The 12782-nt window shown below is 35.4% G+C and overlaps 1 protein-coding gene across 7 annotated transcripts in view; it reads left to right on the forward strand.

Annotated features, from left to right (window-relative positions):
• The window catches only part of TMEM135 (transmembrane protein 135), a 274512-nt gene that overhangs the window by 27740 nt on the left and 233990 nt on the right, over window positions 1-12782 (forward strand). For all 7 annotated transcript variants that reach the window (XM_023558535.2, XM_003418551.4, XM_064288810.1 and 4 more), the window contains 2 exons: window positions 457-584; window positions 3002-3094. In XM_023558535.2, coding sequence (XP_023414303.2) covers window positions 457-584; window positions 3002-3094 — 221 coding nt within the window. The remainder of the gene's footprint in view (window positions 1-456; window positions 585-3001; window positions 3095-12782) is intronic.

Raw genomic sequence — 12782 nt, forward strand, 5'->3', positions numbered from 1 at the left:
TGTTTGAATAACTGAATAAATTTCTCTGGTTTCTGTCACTGAGGTTCTGTAAAATCTAGGCGGATAGTAAAATTTGTAATATAGTTTTTTTTACAGCATCCAATTTTTATTTAAATTGCAATTTATTTTTTCCATTTAAAATATATTTCTTTTTTTTTTTTTGGTTTAAAACTGCTTTTAAAGGATTATGAATATTTTATCTCAATATTTGGAGGTAACTCATCATATGATCCATGTAGTGATTTCTTGGTGTATGTTTTACCCATTAAACCTTCAGTGAATTCAAATATCTTCATTTCTGTTCTGGAAAATGCATTTTTACAGAGGAGCCAGTAAAATATCAGAGTTTTTATTTTAGTATTTAAATATATGCTTTTATTCAATAGCTTCCATGTAGGAGCTAATTTAAGTGGGAAAAGTTGGTTGGATTAAACAAAATAGCCTTTCTCTTTCCAGATTGCAGCAATTCTCCGGAAACGAAAATTAGACTATTATTTACACAAACTACTTCCTGAGATCCTACAATCTGCTTCATTTTTGACTACTAATGGGGCCTTGTATATGGCTTTCTTTTGCATTTTCAGGTTGGTACTAATAGTTACCATTAGGGGTTGATACAGATTCCTTTGTTGAAACTGAAACAGAGATGTTTACGTAAATATAGTTCAGGTCACTGCTCTGTGTTTTTTTTTTTTTTAATCTCTGTGAAATGACGTTTATATCAAAGAAAGTATTTAAAACCAGGAGCTGTGAGTCTCTTGACCCAAAAATGCAGTGCAGCATAAACTTCAGGTTATTGGTATGATCAGATAGCAGGACTATTTTAATATATCATACATTTTCTTAGACCTGCTACAATTAGCAAATTGTTCATCAGTATTTCTTAACTTTTCAATTCCATAGATTAGAAAAACAACTGACCATGATATAGGTTAGCTTCATATACAGTTAACATACTTCAAAAGTACTGTAAAATGTAAGACACAGTAGAACTGCCCCATAGGATCTCCAAGGAGCAGCTGGTAGATTCAAACTGCCAACTTTTTGGTTAGCAGCTGAGCTCTTAACCACTACGCCACCAGGACTTCATATAAAGCTGTAAACTCCTGGTATACCCTACTGTTGAAACTTTTGGCCCTGATTCAGTCGTATATACATTACCTCTGCCACATGCTTCATGCTGTTAATAATACAGATGCAGTTAGAATCTACTCTTTTGAGTGCTGTGACATGACTAACATGTTTATTAGATATTTCCTTTTTTTTTATCTTTTTCCACACTGATTGTTGAAAACCCAAAGTAATGTCATTTTATTTGCCAAGTTAAAATGTTAACTTTACATTATTAAAATTTTTTTTAGCAGCTGTTCAGTTATTTACAGTAGTAATCTAAGGGAAACAAGTTAAATAAATATTCAGACTCAGAGCAAAGTGGTAATAGTAATTGTTAATAAGTTTGTGATCTTCACTTTTATCCTCATATTAGTGCTAATCAATTAGCGTTGCCCAAAGTAGTTTTGCAGGTATATTTTCACTGCAGTTAAACACATAATTTCCACATCTCTTATATTTTTTTTTCTTCAAATCATTAATATTTATAAAATTTTAGATATGCAGAAAATAATAAGATTTTTTAGGCTATTGAGAAAATCATACCTCTAAATTGAGTTGAAAATTTGTGCAGCAAACTTTATCATGTGGTCTCTGGAAAGTTTTTAAAACTTTTTGAAACTCTAAAAGTTATGACTGTGAAGTTTTAAAAAATTGGAATAATGATTCCTTGCTGTTACAGCATGTCATTATGTTCTGTAGGCCTATTTGATTAAGTTGTGAAAACATGAAATACTTAAAATTTAGGTAATGTCCTGTTCCTCGTGTAACTGATTGATCAAGTCCATTTTCCCCTTAGTTTTTACATTTAATAACTTAAGTTCTTTGTAGATTTTATGTTGGTCTTCTCAGGCAGAAGGTTTCTGATGTTTATTTCAGAAATATCTAAGTTATGTTTCCTCAATAGCTTTTCTAATCCTTTTTAAGCTGAGTGCAATTGACCAACTTTGTTCAGATAATTTCTTAACAATATTTACATGCTGCTTCTCCCTTTCTTAGGAACATACTGTCTTTGAAAGGAAAAAAAAAAATCTTCCTAATATATCCATTTTTTTCTTCTCTTTAAAAAAATCAGGCAGCTAATGGCCATTTATAATGTGTAAGGCACAATGGAAACTCCTACCTTTAGGAACATATTCTAGTAAATGAAAACAGGTATATCCATATAACTAAAAAATATAAAACACTTCAAGTGCTGTAAGAAAAAGTTACCAAGTGTTGTAGAAACAAAGGAGAAAGAAACATATGTTGAATGTCTATCATGTGTTAAAAATTAGTAATAATAGTAATAACAATTGTAATAACAGCCTGCATGTTCTGAGTGCTTACTATGTGCCATGCATGGTGCTGGGAAATAACTCATATAGTCCTCATATGAGACACTGTATTGTTCCGCTATTGATAGATAAGGAAATCAAGAACACAGGACTTGCACAGTGAGAAGTGGTGGATCTAGGGAATGTCTGAATGAATGTGACTGACTATATTACTAGAAGTAAGATAACAGTTTGCTGTTGTAGTAGCCTGAATGAGAGATGGTAAGGGACTTAACTAAGGCAGGGACTGAATTTGAGAGATAAATTACACATGGAATAATTTAAGGGAACGATTTGACATATGGGTTAAGGGAGAAGGAGAAATTGAGAATGATTCTAAGTGTCGAACATAGGTGGATAGGTAGTTGTTAATGCCATTAACTTAGGAAAATAGAGGAGCAAGAACAAATTTGTGGGGAAGCGGGGGGAATAATGAGTTCAGTTTTGGGCATGTTGAATATGAGGTGTTGTGGGACTTTTAGGTAGAAAGTGAACTGAGAAGGGGAACTTCTGTTTGTAATAACTGAAATGACCAACTATAATTTTCATATGAGCACTCCAAATTTGAATTTCAGGAGGATACTTGGAAAATTCTACTCATGGAGCCCTGGCTTTGGTGCCGCTTTGCCAGCATCTTATGTGGCCATTCTAATTGAAAGAAAAAGCAGGTAAAATTTTGCATGTCTACGTATTTAATAGAACTAGTTTACTGTCCACTGCGCCAACTAGAAATTATTTTTGCTTATTGTTTATTATAGGCCAGAGGTGAGAAATATTTGCAGATATATTTTTTAGTCTTGCAAATATTTGAATGAAAATTTAATTTTATACTAATATTATTTTTATTTACTAAGCCTGTAGAGGAGCCCTGGTGGCACAGTGATTAAAGAACTTGGCTACTAACTCTAAAGGTCAGCAGTTTGAATCCACCAACCGCTTATTGGAAACCATATGGGACAATTCTGTCCTGTAGGGTTGCTATCCAAACTCAAAACCCGCTGCCATCGAGTCAATTCCAACTCATAGGAAATATAAATATTGACATTATAGAGCAATAATACCCATTAGTGTCTGTTTACTAAAAATTTAGAGAGTTTTCTGATATGCCTAACTAAAACATAAAAAAACAAAAAAATCAAACCCATTGCCATTGAGTTGATTCTGACTAATCTTCTCCATAATCATAATACCGTTGTTAACACCGAAGAAAATTAGCAGTAATTTTCTATTATCATCTAAGTCTGTACTTTGCTTCAGGCTAATTGAGTCAATTCTGTTAAATTCATTTTTACTTTTAAAGCATTTTCTCATTTAAAAAATTATTTTGATTGTACTCTAACTGAAAATATTCCATTTGAATTATTAAAATGTCTATAAAATACTGTAAGCTGTTCAGATAAACAGTTGAAGTTCAGGCTTTTGCATAAGAGAAAATTTGCCATCCCATGAATATTTATTTTTATTGCTTAGAACTGCTTTGATTCCATCTTTAACCCAGAGAATCAAGATGGACTAATATATTAAAATCTTTCAGTTTCTGAAGATGTTTTTTGTAGTCATTTAACCCCTACTAAGAGTATGGAGGAAACCCTGGTGGCATAGTGGTTAAGAGCTACGGCTGCTAACCAAAAGGTCGGCAGTTTAGATCCACCAGGTGCTTCTTGGAAACCCTGTGGGGCAGTTCCACTCTGTCCTGTAGGGTTGCTGTGAGTCGGAATTGACTTGACAGCAATGGGTTATTTTTTAAGAGTATGGGTGGATCTTATCAGCTAACCAAATATATACTTAATTCACCTGAAGCCAGTCTTAGTGTACTATTATAAATGTAGTATTATCTAAATTTTCGTGATTCCTTAATTATATCATGATACTTTTGGATTATTAGAATGACTAAACTTAAAGAACTGGTGGATATTATAACCTCAGCATAATCAAACCAGTAGGTTATCCTACCTGAGGAGAACTGTATAGTAATAGTAGAAGGAGCTGTGCTGTCTGGCTTAGGATCCTGGTCTGCCGCTTACTGTGTTACCTTTATGGCTTATTCTTTACCTGAAAAATGGAGAATAGTGGTAATACCTACTCCTAGGCTTGTTCAGAGAATTAAATAAGCTAATATATATAAAAATGCATAGAACAGTTCCTAGTAAAAAAAATACATGGTGTTAAATAAGTGTTAAGTATTGCTATTGTTGTGTTTTGTCTGTAAGTAATGAAAGAGTTATTCTGGTTATTGTAACATTTTCTGATCAATTTCAAAACGTGAATATTGGTTTTGAAAATATACTAATATTTTCAAAATATATATTATAATGGAATCGACTCGAGGGCAGCGGGCATATGAAACATTAAAGATGCTTTAAATCAGGTGTGCTACTATTTACTTGTTTTTAATACTTGGACAATAAGATACTGTTTTCGAAGCTATCTTCCTCATTTTCAGTAGAAAATGTTGAAATGAATACCTGATAACTACCATCTGCAGTCAACAGTTAACAGTTTTGCCATTTTTACTTTACCTGTATATGTATGTATATATGGTTGTATGTGTGAGTACACCATATGGAAATAAGTTGTAGACATCATGACACTTTACCACAAATACTTCCGCATGCGTCTCCTAAAATAAGGATAAAAATAATTAATTAAGGATAAATAAATCTACAACACCATTATCACAATAATTCCCTAATGCCATCCCGTCCGTGTTGTCCTAACATAGCTTTTATAGCTGCTTTCTTGAAGCAGAATCTAGTCAAAGTTTATGTATATTTCCTTAATATTTTTCAGGGCTTCAAACCGGTTCTAAACGGTTCAGTCATGGCTGAGGGAAACAAGGAAGGGCTTAGAACTGATTAGAAGTGGCTCAGTCACCGCCAAAGGAAAGCAGGGCAGTGTATGCCTTGTGTAGCAAGCAAATCTCTTGCCTCTGCTTTTGACCCAAGTAGGAAGCTCCACGTCTGACCCGAGAAGGAAATGGGCGGCAGTGTCTCACTCAAAGATGGCAGCCGACTGTGGGTGCTTTGCATGTGCATTGCTCCACACAGTCCTGCCAACAATCCAATCTCTTGTATCAGGAAACTTTCAGGAGCCTGATGCGGGAGATTGAATTATTGGCAGGCCTGTGGAGAAAGATACACGGCGCGGTTGGCCGCCATCTTTGAGAGGGTCACCGCTGCCTGTATCCTGCTCAGTTCAAAAGCCAACCGGTTAGAGATTTGGTTGCTATGCAATGAACACTGCCTTGGTTTCCTTCAGCCAGCCATGACTAAACCGCTTCTAACCAGTTCAGAGTCCTGCCTTGTTTCTGTTGGCCGTGACTGAACCATTTAGAACTAGTTCGAAGCCCTGCTTTTAAAATAGGATAGTCTTCCAACTTTTTTTCTCCATAACATTGATTTATTGAAGAGACTAGGCCAGTTGTCTTATATGCAACAACACATTTCTTGTTTTGTCTGAATTGCTTTCTCATGGAGTTGTTTAATTCATTCATCTTTTTTATTTCTTGTAAACTTGAAGTTAGGTCTAAAGGCTTGATCAGATTCATATTAAACATTTTTAATAAGAATATACTTCATAGATGATGCCGAGGCCATCAGGAGGTCTATAGTTTAGTAGTTCCAAGTTTGAATACTTGACTAAGGAGGTGATCACTAGTTCTAATAAATCTATTATTTATGATGAATTAGATTAATGGAGTTCCAGTAGCCCATAATCCTTGCATTAGTATCTTATTGGATTTGGTTGCTGATATTTTATTTAGGGTTTTTGCATAAGTATTTATAAGATTGATGAGTTTTTTTTTTGTGTGTGTGTATGTATGTGTTTTTTATAAAATAGGTTCGCAGTTTTCCTTGTTTTTACTTGCTCTGGTAGTTTAAGTAGCAGTGAATAAATTTGCTGGCCTTTGAATATTTGGTCCATTCCTCTGTGAAACTTCCTGGGCCTGGTGACGTTTCTGGGTGGAACACTTTTTTTTTTTTCTTGTGCTTTAGATGAAAGCTTACAGAACAAATTAGTTTCTCATTAAACAATACACGTATTGTTTTAGGACATTGGTTGCCACTCCCACAACATGTCAACACTCTCCTCTTCTCGACTGTTGGTTCCCCATTACCAACTTTCTTGTCCCTTCCTGCCTTCTTGTCCTTGCCCCTGGGCTGGTGTGCCCATTTAGCCTCGTTTTGTTTTATGGACCTGTCTAATCTGTGCCTGAAGGGTGAAACTCAGGAGTCCCTTTAGTACTGAGTTAAAAGGGTGTCTGGGGTGTATATTCTCAGGGTTTGTCCAGTCTCTGTCAGACCAGTAAGTCTGGTCTTTTTTTTTTTTTGTGAGTTAGAATCGTATTCTACATTTTTCTCCAGCTCTGTCTGGGACCCTCTGTGGTGATCCTTGTCAGAGCAGTTGGTGGTGATAGCTGGGCACCATCAAGTTGTACTGGACTCAGTCTGGTGGAGGCCATGGTAGATGTGGTCCATTAGTCCTTTGCACTAATCTTACCTTTGTGTCTTTAGTTTTCTTCATTCTCCCTTCCTCCAGATGGGGTGAGACCAGTGGAGTATTTTAGGTGGCTGCTCACAAACTTTTAAGACCTCAGACACTACTCACCAAAGTAGGATGTAGAACATTTTCTTTATAAACTATGCTATGACAGTTGAGCTAGATGTTCCTCGAGACCATGGTCCCTCAGGAAGTTTGGATGTGACTGTGGAGCTTCCATGACCTTGCTTTGGTCAAGTTGTTTGCGCTGACTTCCCCAGTATTGTGTACTCTCCTACCCTTCACCAAAGTTACCACTTATCTATTGTCTATTTTTTTTTTATTTAGTGTTTTCCGCTCCCCACACTTCCCCTCCCTCGTAACCATCCGAGATTGTTTCTTTTTGTGTATAGACCTTTTCATGTGTTTTTATAATAGTGGTCTCATATAATATTTGACCTTTTGTGATTGACTTATTTCTTGGGTGGTAATTCTTAGAAGAAGTTATCCATTACCTTTATGGAACCTTGTCTGTTTCAACTTTCTCTGTAGGTCCCTTTTAGAGGCTACTTACATAGAATCTGCTTTTCTTTTTTCTTTTCTGGTGGACATTCAGTTGCTCCAGCACCACGAAGTGGATAATCCGTTCTTTCTCCACTGCTTTATATGCTGATTTTTCGTATATGTGTGTATCTGTTACTTAGCTTTTAATTATTTTTTCTTGATGTATTAGCCTAGGTCTCAATTTTACATTCTTAGTTTTAAAAAAAAGTCAGAGTTTTTTTGAAGACCAACATTAGTTCAACTACAATAACACCAAAGTAAAATTGTGTTATTGGTACGAAAAGCAATAGCTACTTCTGGATCCTGGATGTGAGGTCATAACATGGATTATGGTTGCTGGCTTATTTCCTATTTTATGTTCACTTTTGATAGGTAAACTTAGTATTTTTTTAAAGCATTCTGCTTTTATTTCCTATAAGTAAGCCTTTACACTAGTATTTTATTCTTAGATGCTAGTTGTTTACAGAAAATATGTGTTATAAATTATGAACTGTTAGAAATAATTACTGAAGTATTTTTATTTTAAAGACATCAAAATGTTAAGCTTTGTTCAGCTTCGTTACAAGTGATATCACATGGTTTTTGAGGAAAAATTGATCCTTCCCTTGATTTTTATATAGTTGAGCTCTGTAATAATATGTGTTGATTTAGTTCTGTTGTTTATTAGGTAATACAGTTCACAGTACTGTGAAATAGCTCTTTTTCTTTGTCTTGAGGGTTGTGTGTTGTGTATGCATACGAACTACAAATCTTAGTTGGAGTCTAATTAAAAACGGTTGTTTTGTTTTTTTTTAGTATTGTTCAGAAGCTAGTGACTTTTTTTTAAAGGTAGGCTTTTTTTTAAGCTAACCTTTGAAACAGAAAAGCAGATCTTTTTGTGTTATCTCTTTACGCTTTATGTGTCTTATTTTAAGCAAGTCTGATCTATGTTTACCTGGAATTGTGCAAAAGTTGGCGGTCTGATTTGCACTGAAAGAGTTCTTTATTTACTACAAATTTATATTTCATTAAAAATCAAGGTCCCCTAATAGATTATAAGTAATTTGCCAAGATTGAAATTTTGTATATTTTAAAATTATTACATCTAGAGCCAAAAATGAAAAATTGGTATTGTAGTTTTATTTTAAGGAAAGGGAATTTATAATTAAGCCTTTAATTCACACACACAAAAATCAGTGATATGCTGGTGGAGATAGCCAGTAAGTAGGCAGCTGAAAATAGGAGTTTAGATTTAGGGGAAGGCTGGTAACTAGAAATATAAAATTGGAAGTTTTCTTCATGGAAGTGATCATTGTAGCTATGTGATTGGATTAGAGTGAGAAAGCCCAGAGTAAGAGGTCTCAGGTTTGGTGCTGGAAAACAGCAACATTTAAGGAGTCAGTTATCAACTTTAAAGGAGCCAGTTGTACAGTTCAGTCTTTCTTCTTTAAATATCTATAATAAATTAGAAAAAGTAGAGGAAACATTGTGAAAGATTAGCAGTTTTCTTCAAATTAGCAAAGAGTCCTAGTTTTTAAATGAAGCTTTATTTAATAGTAAAATATTTACTCTGGCCTTATAAATTTTGTACTCAGTTGCATATCAATTTTTCAAAAAGCACTTAAGGTAGAAAATATAACATGGATGTATATATATATATATATAAAATAGATGTGTAGGTAGATATAGATAACATAGGTGCAGGTCTTTCTATATCCGTAAATCTTAATCTATATTGGTTTAACTTTCTTTGCTCCCTTCTTTTTCAATCCCTCTCTCCAATCCATCCATCCTTCCATTCATCCATCCCTTTTGAGAATTAAGCATGCTCTGCCAGCTAGCTCCTGACACTTACTAAGTGGGCATTTTACTTAAGTCTTAATCGCATCATTGAGGGGGCTCTGAGAAAGCTTTGAAGTTGTTTCCAGGGTTGCTTAAAAAATTTGTGCCACAAAGAACTGTGATCATAGTAACTCAGCAGGAAGCATTGGTTACATCTAGTTTATCCCCAGGAGGGCTGTTAAGAACTAGTCTTCTCTTTCTTTTACTAGGAAGTGCTTTGTTTGTGATTCAGAAAAAAGTTGTTCTGATGGATTTTTGTTTCATATAATTGCTATGGAATTTGCTTTGATATTTTGTATTAGTTTAGATAAGTTAAGAAATGTATATTAAACATAAATGTGGATTAAAATGTCAAAAATCACGTATTTATTCTAAGCATATTCATGAGTTGTTAAATTGCACTGTAATATTTATGAAATTCTTAAGCAGATATGACCAAAATGAATGAACAATACACTATGTGAACATAAATGTGGTCTATAAACTTGGTTTCTTCAAGTTTTAATGCTATGGTCACAGGAAGAAGATTAAATTACTTTGCAGTCTTCTGAAAAGTGTACTATGTATTATGTACTATATATAATAGAATGTGATCATAGAGTCTGTGTTTTAAGGAAGTATTTTTGTACTTGTCTAAAACATTCTAATAGGTGAAAATTTCCTATACCTTGAAACACTTTTTCAGATGAATAAATAGCATCTCTCAGTAAACCATTAAAATGCTTAGGAATTCTCAGTTTGTTTTTTATATAAAACTTCTGCTTATTTGTAGAATGTGTAATTATTTTTTATATGTATTTTTATATTTATATGTAGAATAGATATTTAGAATTTTTCATAATCACACCTTTCCTACTGTGTAGTGACCTCAGCTGTGGAATGTGTCACATTCAGCATCATCCAAAAGCCAGGCTAAGATGTAAAGTTTGAGAAGGTTAGTTAAAGAATATATTCACTAAAATTTCCAGGAAAAAACAAAAAACAAAACCATTATCATTCAACTAATTAGATACAAAATGTTGGAAGATAATAGTACTTGGAATTTCAGCAGAATGTGAGGATACTTTTTTTTTTTAAATTTTTATTGTGCTTTAAGTGAAAGTTTACAAATCAAGTTAGTCCCTTACACAAAAACCCATATACACCTTGCTACACATTCTCAATTACTCTCCCCCCCATGAGAGAGCCCGCTCCCTCCTTCCACTCTTTCTTTTCATGACCATTTTGCCAGCTTCTAAGCCCCTCTACCCTCCCATCTCCCCTCCAGGCAGGAGATGCCAACATAGTCTCAAGTGTCCACCTGAACCAAGTAGCTCACACCTCACCAGCATCCCTCTCCAACCCATTGTCCAATCCAATCCATGTCTGATGAGTTGGCTTCTTTCGGGAATGGTTCCTGTCGTGGGCCAAGAGAAGGTCAGGGGGCCATGATCACTGGGGTCCTTCTAGTTTCAGTCAGACCATTAAGTCTGGTCTTTTTATGAGAATTTGGGGTCTGCATTCCACTGTTCTCCTGCTCCCTCAGAGGTTCTCTGTTGTGTTCCCTGTCAGGGCAGTCATCAGTTGTGGCCGGGCACCATCTAGTTCTGGTCTCAGGATGACGTAGTCTCTAGTTCATGTGGCCCTTTCCGTCTCTTGGGCTCATTATTATCTTGTGTCCTTTGTGTTCTTCATTCCCCTTTGATCCAGGTGGGTTGAGACCAATTGATGCATCTTAGATGGCTGCTTGCTAGCATTTAAGACCCCAGATGCCACTCTTCAAAGTGTGATGCAGGATGTTTTCTTAACAGATTTTATTATGCCAATTGACTTAAATGTCCCCTGAAACCATGGTCCCCAAACCCCTGCCCCTGCTTCACTGAGCTTCAAAGCATTCAGTTTATTCAGAAAACTGCTTTGCTTTGGTTTAGTCCAGTTGTGCTGACCTTTACTGTGTTGAGTGTTATCCTTCCCTTCACCTAAAGTAGTCCTTGTCTACTATCTATTTAGTAAATACCCGTCTCCCACCCTCCCTCCCTCCTCCCTCTCATAACCACAAAAGAGTGTGTTCTCAGTTTAAACTACTTCTCAAAATCTTATAATAGTGGTCTTATACAATATTTGTCCTTTTGCAGCTGACTAATTTCACTCAGCATAATGTCTTCCAGGTTTCTCCATGTTATGAAATGTTTCACAGACTTGTCACTGTTCTTTATCGATGTGTAGTATTCCGTTGTGTGAATATACCGTAATTTATTTATCTATTCATCTGTCGATAGGCACCTTGGTTACTTCCATCTTTTTGCTATTGTAAGCAGTGCTGCAGTAAACATGAGTGTGCATATATCTGTTCGTGTAAAGGCTCTTATTTCTCTAGGATATATTCTGAGGATTGCTGGGTCGTATGGTAGTTCTATTTCTAGCTTTTTAAGGAAGCGCCAAATCGATTTCCAAAGTGGTTGTACCATTTGACATTCCCACCAGCAGTGTATAAGGGTTCCAATCTCTCCACAGCCTCTCCAACATTTATTATTTAGTGTTTTCTAGATTAATGCCAGCCTTGTTGGAGTGAGATGGAATCTCATTGGAGTTGTGATTTGCATTTCTCTAATGGCTAATGATCAAGAGCATTTCCTCGTGTATGTGTTAGCCGCCTGAATGTCTTCTTTGGTGAAGTGCCTGTTCATATTCTTTGCCCATTTTTTAATTGGGTTGTATGTCTTTGTGGTTGAGTTTTAGCAGAGTCATGTAGATTTTAGAAATCAGGCTCTGGTCGGAGATGTCGTAGCTGAAAATTTTTTCCCAGTCTGTAGGTGGTCTTTTTACTCTTTTGGTGAAGTCTTTAGATTAGCATAGGTGTTTGATTTTTATTAACTCCCAGTTATCTGGTTTCTCTTTGGCATTTTTAGTAATGTTTTGTATTCTGTTTATGCCATGTATTAGGGCTTCTAATGTCCCTATTTTTGTGAAGATACTTTTTAATTTACTAGAATGTTACAGAAAACTTAATTTTGTAATGTTTTACCACGGGAAGAATGATACTCTGATTAAGCAGTTCATAGAACAGTGGTTCTTAATGTTTTTTGAAGTAGTGCTCCTTCCTGTATTCACTTCCTTGCATTTTGCATTCAAGCTTAAGAAATTCACCTCCTTAACCCCCTCCTCATGCCCATCCTCTCCCCCAGAAAAATATATCCCTAGCTTAAAGAAATACCTGACTCACTCTGAATTGCTTATTTGCTGAGCTTCACCAACCTTCTAATCTAGTGATTCTCAGCAGAATGGAGTATTTGTGTATCAGAATCTCCTGTGATGTCTAAACAGTCATATATTGTCCTTCTTGCCCCAGTACTTCCCCTTTAGGCCTGTGCAACCCACTGTTGTTGTTGGCACCTCCCATTTCCTCTTCACTGTGGTAGCAGTGTTTTCATATGTAACTTGGTTTCTAGAGAGGATTTACTCACTGGAAAGGGAATGTTGACCTGTTTGTCTTCAGTCTTAGGCTAGATATCT

Source organism: Loxodonta africana, chromosome 7, assembly GCF_030014295.1.
Source record: "Loxodonta africana isolate mLoxAfr1 chromosome 7, mLoxAfr1.hap2, whole genome shotgun sequence".
In the NCBI taxonomy this organism is placed as follows: Eukaryota; Metazoa; Chordata; class Mammalia; order Proboscidea; family Elephantidae; genus Loxodonta; species Loxodonta africana.